General features: G+C 38.1%; 3 protein-coding genes across 3 annotated transcripts; 2 read left to right on the forward strand and 1 right to left on the reverse strand.

The window, feature by feature from the left end:
• The first annotated feature begins 3,050 nt into the window (after positions 1-3,050).
• si:ch211-57n23.1 (uncharacterized) lies at positions 3,051-7,719 on the forward strand. The gene is made up of 3 exons (XM_055054074.1): positions 3,051-3,128; positions 4,333-4,878; positions 6,159-7,719. Exons 2-3 carry the CDS (start codon positions 4,340-4,342, stop codon positions 6,298-6,300), a joined length of 681 nt encoding a protein of 226 aa, XP_054910049.1. The 5' UTR covers positions 3,051-3,128; positions 4,333-4,339; the 3' UTR covers positions 6,301-7,719.
• Positions 7,720-8,557: 838 nt separating this feature from the next.
• Positions 8,558-9,759, reverse strand: chrac1 (chromatin accessibility complex subunit 1). Its single transcript, XM_055054075.1, has 3 exons — positions 9,516-9,759; positions 9,246-9,372; positions 8,558-8,895 (listed from the first exon to the last, which is right to left on the reverse strand). The coding sequence occupies exons 1-3, from the start codon at positions 9,666-9,668 to the stop codon at positions 8,816-8,818; spliced, it is 360 nt and encodes a 119-aa protein (XP_054910050.1). The 5' UTR covers positions 9,669-9,759; the 3' UTR covers positions 8,558-8,815.
• Positions 9,760-10,715: 956 nt separating this feature from the next.
• On the forward strand, positions 10,716-12,848 carry gatad1 (GATA zinc finger domain containing 1). Its single transcript, XM_055053866.1, has 5 exons — positions 10,716-11,150; positions 11,841-11,963; positions 12,053-12,112; positions 12,196-12,379; positions 12,450-12,848. The coding sequence occupies exons 1-5, from the start codon at positions 10,968-10,970 to the stop codon at positions 12,638-12,640; spliced, it is 741 nt and encodes a 246-aa protein (XP_054909841.1). The 5' UTR covers positions 10,716-10,967; the 3' UTR covers positions 12,641-12,848.
• The last annotated feature ends 702 nt before the right edge of the window (positions 12,849-13,550 follow it).

Raw genomic sequence — 13,550 nt, forward strand, 5'->3', positions numbered from 1 at the left:
TCAATGAACCCCCAGATGCCCCCAAATAAAACCCACTGCCACTCATAGAATTAGAAAATCACTCAATTAGTATGGCAATAGCAGAGCTCAGGTGGGACAAAGTACAACTATTAGACATGTACTGCAGATCAGACCTTAGTTTTCTGTTTCTTTTACAAAGAATAATGAGAGAAGCAGAGAAGTGTGATGTGCATTATTTTTGTTGCAATCACCGCCGTGTGTCTGTTTCTTTACCAGCATCCAGAGGTTGAATTTTCCCACATTCTTTACAAAATAATACAAGCTCAGTCAGTTTGGATAGATCTAATGCAACCTCCAACAGGTTCCAAGATGTTTTTTTTCTTTCTTTAGCTCCTTCTGTCTTCCCATCAGCTCTGATCACTCCCTAATGAAGAAACCTATTCCTGTTGTCATAATGATTTTCTCCCTTACATGCAGTGTGTTGTGATTTTTGGTCCTTTTTGACCGCAGTACTTTCTGCTTTGTTTACTACGTCCAATGGATGTCTTACAGCAGGCTGCTTGATTGTAACTGTTCAGTTGATCAGAATACAGAAAAACTTTACAACCACAGATGAAAGTTTAGTTTTTATCCATGTTCTCAGCTTGTTTCACACCTTCTTGCAGCTCGCAGCAAAACCACTAGCAGTAGTACTTTTGGCTTTGCTTGTGGAGCGATTGATGGAGTGGAACCAGAGGATGTGATGAGCTGCCCAGGTTTCCCAGACCAGCAACACCTCAGAGAGTTACTCCAGTCACTAAATGTCCCATAAACCACCAGGACATGTCGTCTGATACAAAAAGCAGTGAGGATTCGGGTGCAGAGAGCCGAGGGCAGCTCTACTGTTTTCTCTTGGATCTGATCTTACACTCGATGAGCCGAGCTCGGCCAGAAATGGGAGCAATAAAACAGTCCAGATGGTTGAATGAGCAATATTTGATCATATAAACCGAAAAGAAAAGAGGCTTTACTTTAAATTTTATACCAAATGACCTCAAGTATTTATACCTGTTTTAAAGTACTCCTTTTACAGTACTTTAAAACAAAAAAGTGTTGTGACTTGTTGAACTTTTCCGCTTTTGATTACATTACGACCGCCAATTTAAAGTATTTTATTGAGTTATATGATATAACACAGAGAGGAATGACTGAATGTGAAGTTGTAGGAAACTGACTCGTGTTTTAAAAGTTTTTTTTCTTTTCATTCCCATACAGCTTCCTTCACTCTGACAGTACATATGATGACTTTGTGGGTGAATTTTCTAAATTTTCATCCGTGAGACGGTAATTTTAACATTCATGTAGAGAATGTTAGAGACAGAAGAGCAAAAGAGCATATAACTGAGCCAAGTCATATCGAAGTGCTTATTCTGCACCACTGAAGCCCCTCTGCAGTTTTTAATTTACCTGTTCATTTGTTTTTGCTGTTAGTACCTTTTCTTTTACCCTACAAATGAGTGGTGCCTCACAAACAAACATCCCTTGCCTTCAGAAATGAATGAATAAGTAAATAAAGGCCAATGAGAAAAACAAAAAAGATGTGGAGAGATACATGATAACCCCTATAGAGCAAATATCTAGATCTGAGGTGAAAGAGTCTGACAACTAGGACAACTATTAGGAACATACTTTACACATCTGTACCTTTTTGGAGTAATAACAAAGAAGAAAGCCATAAGAAGTTTGATTTATAGTTTGCTAAAAGCCATATAGGGGACTCAGCAAACAGGTGGGAAAAAGGTGCTTTGGTCAGAATAGACACACAGTCAATCTCTGGAGGAAAAGTAGCAAAACACATAACCCTGAACACATCTTCAAAAGGTAAAATGTGACGGTGGCAGCGTCATGCTGTAAAAGCTCACAGTGTGTATTTACAGTAAAATAAAGCCTGTAGAAGCACGCCACACTTTTAAGATTTTTTGTTTTGTTTTGACAACCATAAATCCTTTTCCTTCCGCTGGAGAAGGAGAAGGATTGTGCAGGTCTGTGACAAAATCCAAAGAAGAAGAACTGAAGACTGTGCTTCACCGATTGTTTTACCAGACCGAGTACATCTGGTACCCGGTGAACATTTGTGGTTGTCAAGAACTGTTTTTGTTTCGACATGTTTAGACATACATTGCATTTCCAAAAGCTCAATAGAAAGGGTACATTTGGATTGACTTGCAAAAACACTATTAAGGTGGTTGTTTAGTTTGGGCTTGGAGCTATGCTGTTCTTCTGCCACGCAGAGACAGAGAGCCAGAAATGAAATGCTTCGACATCCTTGTCTGCTTAAGACCCAGTACAGTTATATTTTTCAACTGACAAAGTTTCTTTTTCAGCTACAGGAGAACTACAAAAGCTGTATGATTCAGTGCATATCAGGTTTGACATATTAAAGTAGATGAGCCGTACCTAAAGCTGCTCCTGTTCAACCTAAGATAGTGTTTTCTCCTTCCTGTTATGTTACCCTGAAACGTTTCCAACAATCTTAGTTGTTTTTGCCAAAATGTATCTCATTCCTCGTTGCTTATGTCAGAGTGTAAATACTGGACAACATCATTCCCTGCTCAAGTAAACGTATCTTTCAGCTTTTTCTCGACATTTTTATTGTTTTTACAGCCTTAAAATGTTTGACTTCCTTCTAAAACTGTAGGTGTGAACAGATTCCTCGTCCTCTGAAACTGGGCCAAACTGTTCCTGTTCAGGACGTATAAAAAGGGCTAATAAATACCAGGAGCATCACTACCTCTATCCCCCTCATTCCCAAAGAAAAACAGTCAGAAAGAGAGAAAAGACAAAGACTAAAACAAAGATTAGCCTTCTATACAAGATCTAATTTATGTCGAAAGAAATAAGAGACACAAATGAACAATTAGCAGTGTCAGTATCAGAAAAAAGACTTGTCACACATTTTCTCCAGACAGGCTTTTTGTAGCTGTAAACATGAAATTACGCAGCCTCTAATTTGAGGTAAGTTTTTCATCATTTCCTCCGCTGCGTTTGGCTCTAGACTGCTGTAATGGAGCCAATGGAAACCCTTTCTGACTGTATAGCAGAGGCTGAAGTCGACTCATTTTTTCCAACAGCTTCAGGCTCCAAGGGAGCGCCGCTGCAAACACACTCACACTGCTGTTTCCTACAAGGTAAGAGCTTTTAAGATCAATACAAATGCTAGCTCTTCTTGTCGTAGTTGAAATATGTTTTTATTTGCTTGAGTTGTTTGAAGTGGAGAGGGTTTTTTTTTCTTCTGCTGTTTCTCTACCCTTTTTCTGGCTACCACTAAGCTACTAAAGAAAAACAATTTTGACACAACTACATAGTAATAAAACATGAGAGCAGTTGCTAAAGAGTTTTTGTAGATGTATTACAGGTGTGTCTCAATAAATCGGTTTATTGATTTTTATTCTAGTAAATCGATTAAGTAACAAAATGTTTAATAGCTAATGAAACTCATAACATTTTCTGTTGATATGCAAGATCAGTAAAAAATTGATTTTAGATGTGAAAATGTGAACTGAAAAGCATGTGCAGGCACAGTGCAGTTAAAATTTAAATTGCTTTTCTGTTTTTGCTTTTCTGATGCAACTAAATGCTTCAGCTCTACAACCAAACTTTAATACCAGCCAAAGATAACCAGATTAAGAATCGCCTTTCAATGATACAAACCAACCAAAAATGTGAACTCATGAATTACTGATTAGCCACATTTTAGAACAACTGAGTTCCACCTCACCAGCCACACCCGGGTCTTTTTCTTTCCTCCTTAAAAAGGACGATTCTGGCTTTGGACTTGATGAATCACAGTGAGCCAACATCAACAGGTGACATGACCCCTAAAATCATCACTGACTGCGAAAACATTACACTGGACTTCTAGCAATAATGGTTCTCTGCCTTTCCACTCTTCCTCCAGACTCTGACTTTTATTTTCAATGAAATGTGAAAAACGGTCAAGTCTTTTTTCTCCCTTTCCTATTCAATTTCTTAGTAAATGGTATTAATCATACCAAAATTATCATCATTATATCATATTAAAATTTTCAGAGAAAACAAATGTTTCAAAAAATAACCCAAAATATATCAATCTCTATATATTATATTCATGTTTCATATTAAAATATTGAAGTAAATTATTAGTTGGTTGTTTTCTGTGTATTTATATTCCTGTTGCTAATATGTTTTTATTTTGTGGAAACAACTTGCCAATACATTCTAACTAATCTTCATGTCAAGCAAAGGGAAACAATTCTGCATAAAATTCAGACTTTCTTCAAAATCATAAACAATGCAATAAATATTAAAAGATTCCCACAGAAATGAAACGGCTGAATTTGTTTTTCCATCCAGTTTGGAGATGCTCTGGTGGACAGCCAGCAGGGCCTGGCTCTGCTTCTCCTGCTGCCTCCTGCTGGGCGTCTGCTCCCAACCAGAGGATGCAAGCAGAGGATCAGAAGTGGTACTGGAACAAGTATCGGGAGTACCTGACTTCGAGGATTGGGAAATGGGTTCTGGATCTTCTCTGCTGCATCTCTTCAACAACTTCCCTGCTGACAGTTCCTTTGTTAAGGAATCCCCAGAAGAACCAGTCAATTGCACGCAGCGCTTCTGGTTGCCACCTTCCTCTCCAGTCTGCTGGGAAACTGTAGCAGAACCGGAGGAGTTTGCCAGGTCCCGTCTGCTTGTTCTGCAGAACAGGGCCGCGCTGCAGGCGGTGTCTGACCTGAGTGGGGTGGAGGAAGCAGGGATTTCCTACAACCACCAAGCCAGAGAGGAGGTCCAGGGCATCCAGTCAGACCACCAGAAGGTGACAGAGATAATGCAAACCATGGAGAACGTGTTTGTCTCACTGGTGGAGAAAAGGAAAGAGGGGAAGGAGCAGGGTATTCTTACTAGGTGAGAACCAGAAAGTATTCTGATTGTGAGAATTACAACTTTTAATGTTTGTTTCGTTTTTTAAGTTTGGTGCAGATATTTGAATGTACTGTGGATATTCTATAAGTAAAACAAGATCAAAACTATACTTAGGGTTGGGCAACATGGCTGAAACATGTAACACCATACAAGAGTTTCATATCAGTTTTTATCAATAATTATTGTCTTGTTTTTTTTGTTTCAAATCTCTAATATACTGCCAAAGTGGTGCTATTACCTTTCCTGCTTTACCCAGTTTTCACTCCAGCACATTGTTCTTTATTTTTAACCATTGTGAGGCACGGTGGCAAAATTTTAAACTGCCACTCGTTACTCAACAACTTGTTGCTTGGTAACTAGAGAGTGAGCGAGTTAGTTGATGCTTCTCACCTCGTGGTTGAGCAACTAAAGCTTTTCCCCTGCATACATCTCCCAGATTGCAGAGCGGTTCTGGACCAGGAAGTGTCAAAATGTTGGACAATCTCCTGGTGCAAAGACACAAATGCATGTTTTGCAGATGCTTAATTTTTATAACATTTTTAACTAAATAAGATAAATAAGAATAGGGAAACATCAAGACAGGCTGTCCACGTTGTCCATAGGCTATGGCGATAACGCACACCAGTCTTCATCATGTCATTCCTATAGTCCACTCAATTTAACTTAAGTTAATTTATGCAGCTCTGAACTCCAAGCTGAAGCGTTTTAGTTAGGCTTAGGTATAAACTTCGAATTACCAAAACATGCAATATATTATTAGTATATTAGTAGCATGCTTCTGTTCAATCCAGATCAATAAGTGCACGCTTAGTTTTTCCATATTTAAATTACATTTTCCAGCTTTATTTTTGCTGAATGAGTGATGCTGGGGAATTTGTAATGTGTTTTCATCTGTCTGCATCTGTCTTTATCTCCTGCTCGCTGAAATCTAACAATTGAAACAGGTTGAGCTTTCTTCGTCCGATGACTGAGACTACAGCATTATTAAGGAAACATTTACTAATTCAAATAGGCCGCAGACCCAGAAGCAGGTCCACAACCAGATGTGAAGGCTCGAGCTTAATTAACAAGGTTTTCACATCTTACAAGGAAAATTTGAGTCACTTCATTGCATTTCCAGGCAAACTGAATAAAATGAAGCTCTGGCTAAAAACCACCCATAAAAACAGAGAATGGAGAAAAGAGAAATTTTCTTGATTATGTATGAACTTAGGAATACAGAAGTCTAATTTTTACATTTTCTTTCTTTCCCCTCCTGACAGCATAAGGGAGCGTCTTACCAACACAAGGGAGGCCATGGAAGATAAAGAGCTCCTGGCAAACAACCTGGAGAGCCGCTTTTCTACTTTAGAGAAGACTCTGCTCAACACACACCTTCGACTCAGCAAACTCATTCAACAATGACAACAATCAAAGCCTCCTCAAAGAGCATCTGGTACAAGAGTTTAAATTGTGCATGCACAATAAATTCCGATGTCTACAAAGGAAATCTAAATCGTTAGTAAAAGAACAGAAAAAAGTACAAACCCATAAACTGAACACATGTGGCCGTCCCAGTTTACGACTCCGAATGATCCATATAGACATTTTACAGTCGTATAAAACACCTTGTAAAACTCTAATATACTGAGGTTGTCAAACTTGAGAGATTATGTTTTTTGTGTGTTTATAATGACATAAAGGTTACCCAGTACAGCATTGACATGTATTTTAATCTAAAATCTAAACAATAAATCCATTACTAAATAAAAAGTAAGCATTATGATGTGTAAACATTCAGAAATATTGAATTATTTAAACTAACAGATGTTCAAAGTTGTTGCTGACAAATAGAGGTACATTTGATACATTTCAAAGATACTGGAAACACCCAGTATCAGTAATCAGATGTGTGAAGCAGAACCGGATTTAAGTTACAAATCCGGTTTCATATGCAGAATCTGCATATGAAGTTCTTCATATGCAGAACTTCCTTCTGGATATGAAGGAAGTTCATATGCGTTTATGAACTTCCTTCATAAACGCATATGAAGGAAGTTACCCGTCCTTCATATGCAGTTAATCTGTACATGACTGGAAGTGGCCAGAAAAACGTTAAGCACCTTCAACCTGTGCAAAAATTAAACAAATTTAAGACTCTAAACCTGCAAAACTCTTTGACACTCCACAGTGCTGTGAAAGTTTTCACACCTCTTGGACCTTTTTCACAGTTTTTCAGATTACAAAACCCAAACTTCAAAGTATTTTATTTGGATTGCATGAGGCAGACAGACCGACATAAATTGGTGCGTAATTTAGATTTTGGAAAAGTGTGTCATACATTTGTATTTAGTCGCCTTTACTAATTACAGCTACTAAGAGCAGCTAACCCGAATGAGATTCACAGCTGACATGGGACAGCTTTCATCACACTAGCACTGAAAGGAAAAAATAAAAAGTTGTGTTTACTTAATCCATACATGGTGTAACAATCACCAGGTGTGGAATATGACATTGCTCTGGTCAGTTGAGACCAAAATGTTACTTTTTGACACATATGCCAAATGCCTTATGTATGGGGAGACCCTGAACACATCACCATGCATAATAGTACAATATGAGACATGAGCTAACATTGGAACAGCATGCCCAGATTGCATAAACTAATATAAAATCAGTACTTTCAAAAAGGGTAGAAAGTATCAATGTCTTTTCTGCTTTAGGTTCATAGCAAATATAGATTCTCGATAATGAGAACTTCATTTAGTTGACAGGGGGTGGGGAGAATACATTTATTTTTCTTTCCTCAGTTATTTAAAAAGTTGCATTTCTATTTTTGCCCTCTAAAGCTTTTAATGATGCATTAAAAAGATGCTTGGGAAAATGTATCACTGGAGTCTGAGTGCATTGTACTTTAATAATTAGCCAAAATTTGCAGTTCTAGTGCATCATATTTTGTAAAAACAATACATTTGAAGAAAACTACAATGCCCTGCGACAGACTGGCAACCTATTCAGGGTGTACCCCGCCTCTCGCCCGGAACGTTAGCTGGAGATAGGCACCAGCATCTCCCAACCCCACTCAGGACAAGGGTGTAAGAAAATGGATGAATGGAAACGATGCTGGCACCGTTGGGTGCCAGCATCGTGCCGAGGGGATGCTCTTCTTCAGTGGACACAGAAAAGCTGGTTTGCGTTGATGGGAAGACGGACGGACGCTAATTACAGGGCAAGCCCTGAAGAAAACCAGCTGGAGGCTGCTTAAAATGCATTGATGTTCAAAGATACGCTGAATCCAATCTGACTGAGCTTGAGCTGTTTATGAAGAAACATGGGCAAAGGTTTCAGCATCATCTACAAAAGGTAAAGCTGATAGTCTTACCTGCAGCTGTAAATGCAGTCAGTGTTTGTTTTATAAAGTATTTACATGGGGAGGTTGGCAGAATACAAACAAATGTCACACTTTTCAAATTACATTTTGCAAAAACCCTTTGAAAAACACATGTCATCTTTGCCCTTCACAATTATCTACCTCTTTCAGCTGGTCTAGCATAAAATCCCAATAAGCCACCTTGGAGTTTAAGGTTTTAATAGCAATTTGGGATAAGATTTGTAGAAACCTTTGCCTAACATTAGGTGTTGGGAGGGGGGATTAAAAAATTGTTAGCCTTTATCTTTGGAGCAGTGTTAAAACATTTTATTTGGTTGCAGTTATTTCTGGGACTGCGTGAGTTAAAGTTGATCCGAGGGACATCATTTAATATTTTTGGTGTACTCAAGTTTCCCATTCTCACACCTTTTTTTATTTCTAAAATCTCTACATGAACCACATGAGTGAGCTGAAAAGTAATTAAGTCCATGTGCCGTCTCAGTTTTCCTCTCAATGACAGCAGAGTACATGTGATAAAATGTCCACATTGGAAAAGAAGTTCTCTCCTTATCAGAAATCACTGTCTTCATCTTGCATTTGTTCCAAAGACTTCAGATAATCTTGAGCAAGAATTTTTTTTGGCAAAATATCTGTTAAGTAAAAAACAAGAGAGAAAGAGAGGGGGAAAAAAGTTACACGACATAAATTCACTGTTTGTCCATGTTACTTCATATATTTCAGTAATAGGACCAGAAAAAGTGCTAATGTGCAAACACAGCCATTTAACCCTTTAAATGTAGATTATGTAAATAATCCATATTTTTATTAATGTAATTTTTAATGCCTTGTGATGAACCAAAGGTAGAATATTTCACAAAGCCATAAACGCATTTTATGTCTGCAGTTTTCCTTGAAGTATCAGTAACATCCTTCAAGCTCATTCACACACCAATTATGAGCAGCTGAAGGTTGATAGTTTCAGGTGAGTCAGGTTCCTCACCTGTGAGGAAGTGGAAAGTGTCGCTCTCCTCTGCGGTTTTAGCCAGGTCGCTGTAGTCCAGGGTGTTGGTGTCCGTCTGGGAGCGGTTGTTAAAGGAGGTCAGCGCCAGATGCTGCACAAACAGCTCCTTTATAATCATCAACAACAACAAGGTTAATCAATTACAAATCTCCAGTTAAAACTCTAAAGCAAACATCTTCGATCCAACAAACCGCTGATATTCCAGCTCTGCTAGTAAGACCTCCAGTTTAGCTCGTAACAACAGCTTACAGTAGCCTTGGTGGTGAGGAAGAGAGCGTCCTGGTTGATGCTGGAGACATCCGGGGAACTCTTCATGATCAACCGCACTCTGGAGATCGGTAGTGAGATCGCCTTTTTTGCTTCTGACGCTTGGCTGTCTTTTCCTGAATTGGTTTGAGACATTCTTAAAAGTGGATCAAACACACTCTGCTGTTAACTTCCAGTACTGTTTTGAATCGTGACGCATTTCGTTTCTTCTTCGTCTTCTTCCTCTCATTTGACGGTCTTTACCCGGGATTAGCGCCACCTACTGGAAGGTTCCAATTACAATTGAATATGACGTGTAAATCAAAATTCCTCCTGTTGTTCGGAGCAGAAAAAAATATTTTACAACTACATACTAGTTAAAATGTTTTTCTCAGACTGAAAAAGTATTTCAGACGACGTCGGTAATCTGTTTCTAGTTTTTGATAATCTTATAATTTTAGTTTATTTTACTTTTTTTACTGTAATGAGGAACTAATATCTAAAACGTGGGGCGTGTTCCACCCCCTGCACCACCACAGCACGCACGACTGAGTTTAAAGTCAAAAAGTTAAACTTGATGGCCCCCTCTCCCAGATTCCAACAAACCTGTTGAAAAGCAATTTTGAGTACTTAGAAAAACACTATGCAGACGAAATTTATTGTTATTATTATTATTATTATTATTATAAAAATGTTGTTAGTACAAGGAATGTTCTTATCAGGAAGAGGGGACCAAATGAATTTCTGGTTAAGCCCTCGAACAATACTGGACCAGCCCTGCTTTATTGTATTCTGTTTTACCCACAGAAAGTTGTTTGGACTCAAGTTACTGTTTGCTGGATAATAATTTTTATCATTATTTATTGTGTCCAATGAATTTTTTAAGAGAAAGAGATAGTTGGGTTTTTCATGTTTTATGAAAAATACTAAAACTTTTATTTATTTATTTTTTAAATTTCTGCGACAGACTGGCGACCTGTCCAGGGTGAACCCCGCCTCTCGCCCGGAACGCAGCTGGAGATAGGCACCAGCATCTCCCGACCCCGTTAGGGAGAAGGGTGACCGGAAAATGGATGGATGGATTTTTAAAAAATTTATTTATATTTTTTGTTGTTATTTTTGCGTATTAAATTAAGACTGATGCATGGTCTCAGTCCTGTTGGTGGCGCTGTACCCAACTTCATTTTTAACATCAGAGGAAGAAGCGCAGAACAAGAGCAGGACCGCTGCTAAGGATAATAGCGACACACATAAACAGACCGAATTGGTTTGTTCGTTGGTTATTTTAAGATGTTATACGTCTTTTATTTGAATTGTTTTATTTGAACTGTGATTTGCGGCAGCTACACAGGTGAGGCTTTTGATAGTAAACCGTTGTCGGGCACCAGATCGAGGAGCTCCATCTCTCTTTTTTTTTTTTTGTTGAACACTGTTCAGTGTGAGCGGTAAAAAAAAATGCCTCTGGGTTTGAAACCGTGCTGCTCCGTCTGTAAGACGAACTCTTCCTCAATGTGGAAGAAAGGAACCCAGGGTGAAATACTGTGCAATAACTGCACCGGAAAGACCTGCAGCGGCGGCGGAGCTGCTGGACCCTCCGTCTCCGCCAGCACACAGCCCAGCAACGGCGGCGGAAAACAGGTCAGTCACACCGAAGAGATGCTTTGAGCGCGGCCTAAATAATTGTGGTACGTTTATGTATTTATAGTCTATTTTCTCATGTCTTTTTGAAACCAGAGAGATGACGGCAGATGGATATTATTAGACTCGTGTGGTGCATCAACAAAACCGCCCAATAGCACCCCCTGGCGGCAGTTAAGCACATGAAGAGCAGAGATCGCTTTGGCTTCCGTTTTATTTTCACTGTAATAAGATTATGGAGAGAAGTAAACAATATATGCTTTGTCACTCAACAAAAGTAAATGTGAAACGTATTATTTAGGATACAACTTATGGTCTCATATTTTACGTAATTTATTTTACGTAATTTATTTATTTTAATATTAAGGGTTAGGGGAAGTTTTATGGGAATAATAGCTTGCAAGTGAATATGTATGGTTACAGAATGCCACTCTCAATGTGACAGTGGTGTTGTATCACCTCATGTCATATATAAAAGAAAAAATAAAATACATTTAGCCAAAACAAAAACCACAACAGGTTTCGTTGTAATACCAATGGAACCTGGAACATTTCAGAGTTTGTTCGTTTTTTTTATCCATTGGAAGAAAGAATGATTCCCTAATGTTTTATAAATTAAACAATGTCAGGTAAGTACAACTGTTTTGAGAGTAAGATTCCATATTTGAAATTTCTTGGTTTTTTTTCTAGTCCAAGCAGGAAATCCACAGGAGGTCCGCACGTCTGAGAAGCACCAAGTACAAAGCTCCTGCCTCTGAGAAAAAGGTTTCAACAAAAGGCAAAGGAAGGAGACACATTTTCAAACTCAAAAATGTACACTGCTCCTTTTATTTTTATATTTTTACAATATTTTTATATTTTCAAGTGTCAAGTACTTGACACTTGACTATTCTCCTTTACAGCCAATCAAAGCTCCAGAATCAGTGTCGACAATCATCACATCAGAATCTTTATTCTACAAGGTATGGTGTGGTCACTGTTTTTTTCAGTATTTATACTTAAAAGGGATCATATTAAAACCCAGAAACTTTGTTCGTGTTCACAGGGTGTTTATTACCAGATAGGTGATGTGATCAGGGTCATAGATGAAGACGATGGGAAGCCGTACTACGCTCAGATCAGAGGATTTGTGCAGGACCAGTACTGTGAGAAGAGTGCGGCTCTGACATGGCTAATCCCCACTCAGGCCAGTCCAAGTGACCACTTTGATCCAGGGACATACATTATCGGTAAGCAATCTGTTAACTCATTTTACTCTGATTTGTTTGACATGGTTTTAAGTTCTGTGCTTTTTATTAGGACCAGAGGAGGATCTGCCCAGGAAGATGGACTATTTGGAGTTTGTGTGTCACGCCCCCTCTGAATATTTCAAGTCACGCAGCTCTCCGTTTCCCACAATCCCTCTATGTCCCGAAAAAGGCTTCATCTGGACGCACATAGGACCTGCATCTACGCTGGCTGCTAAAGAGTCTGCCAGCATCGCCAGTTAATAGGATTTTCTCATATATGGACTTGTGCTGATTCTTTGAAGCAGTTGAATGTATATATGTATTATAGAGAAAACAAACTTATTTCAGTTTAAAGGCAAGTTGCAATCTGATTTTAAGACGAACCATTTGTAACTACATTTTAAGGAACCTGTTTACACAGCTGAAACATTGGATTAATACTTTTGTATTTGACAATTAAAAATACTTCTTGAAAGTGCCAGTGTTTCTTTATATTTTTATAGAACATAAAACAAACTGATAAGATAACATGTTTTTTTTTTATTTCTGTGCAGATGGTATGATGCCTGCTATCTGAAGAGTAGAGCTGCTGCTTCTCTATTAAAAGGAGCGAGTGGATGCTCTACATTTATTCAAAAATGCCTCCTGGATTCTGATATTTTAATTCCAGAAACATTAGCCTCTATTAACAATACAGTGCAGATAAAAAACTGCACAATTTCAGTAAAATAATGTGACCTGGGTATCCCTGAAATCCCTTACCACTATCAGGATAATTTATTTCATTTTTAAAAAAAAGTTTTTCTAATAAAACCACAAAAAAGCAATGTAGGTAGTGCTGTATAAATTTTAAAAAATGCAAATATCTTTTGGTGTCGCTGTATTGAATTATTTCTTCCAGCATCATAACATTTCTTTTCAAGGCAGTCTTTTGCATCATGTCATGAATATGTAATCATTCAAATAGTTTATGGTTTAAATTTAGGTCAGAGATTATTTCTTGCTTCATCGTGTATATTTCCTCTTTGGTGACATTATTTTATATTGTGCACTTATTTTTCAGAGTGAGAACACAGAAGAATCAAAAAGTAAAAGGAAAGAATATAACAATGGTGAGATAAATTTAACAGATGAAGTTAAAAATAAAGATTTTATAATTTCACACTCCACT

Source organism: Poeciliopsis prolifica, unplaced genomic scaffold, assembly GCF_027474105.1.
Source record: "Poeciliopsis prolifica strain line A6 unplaced genomic scaffold, Auburn_PproV2 SCAFFOLD038, whole genome shotgun sequence".
NCBI lineage: Eukaryota > Metazoa > Chordata > Actinopteri > Cyprinodontiformes > Poeciliidae > Poeciliopsis > Poeciliopsis prolifica.

Bases quoted from the DNA above. Each gene is read 5' to 3' on its own strand.
- si:ch211-57n23.1 (XM_055054074.1), top strand. From the start codon at position 4,340: ATGCTCTGGTGGACAGCCAGCAGGGCCTGGCTCTGCTTCTCCTGCTGC. The intron at 4,879-6,158 runs GTGAGAACCAGA...CCCTCCTGACAG, and splicing joins GAGCAGGGTATTCTTACTAG to CATAAGGGAGCGTCTTACCA.
- chrac1 (XM_055054075.1), bottom strand. From the start codon at position 9,668: ATGTCTCAAACCAATTCAGGAAAAGACAGCCAAGCGTCAGAAGCAAAA. The intron at 9,373-9,515 runs GTAAGCTGTTGT...ATGATTATAAAG, and splicing joins TCCTCACCACCAAGGCTACT to GAGCTGTTTGTGCAGCATCT. The intron at 8,896-9,245 runs GTGAGGAACCTG...TTTACTTAACAG, and splicing joins CACTTTCCACTTCCTCACAG to ATATTTTGCCAAAAAAAATT.
- gatad1 (XM_055053866.1), top strand. From the start codon at position 10,968: ATGCCTCTGGGTTTGAAACCGTGCTGCTCCGTCTGTAAGACGAACTCT. The intron at 11,151-11,840 runs GTCAGTCACACC...TTTTTTTTCTAG, and splicing joins GCAACGGCGGCGGAAAACAG to TCCAAGCAGGAAATCCACAG. The intron at 12,113-12,195 runs GTATGGTGTGGT...TCGTGTTCACAG, and splicing joins CAGAATCTTTATTCTACAAG to GGTGTTTATTACCAGATAGG.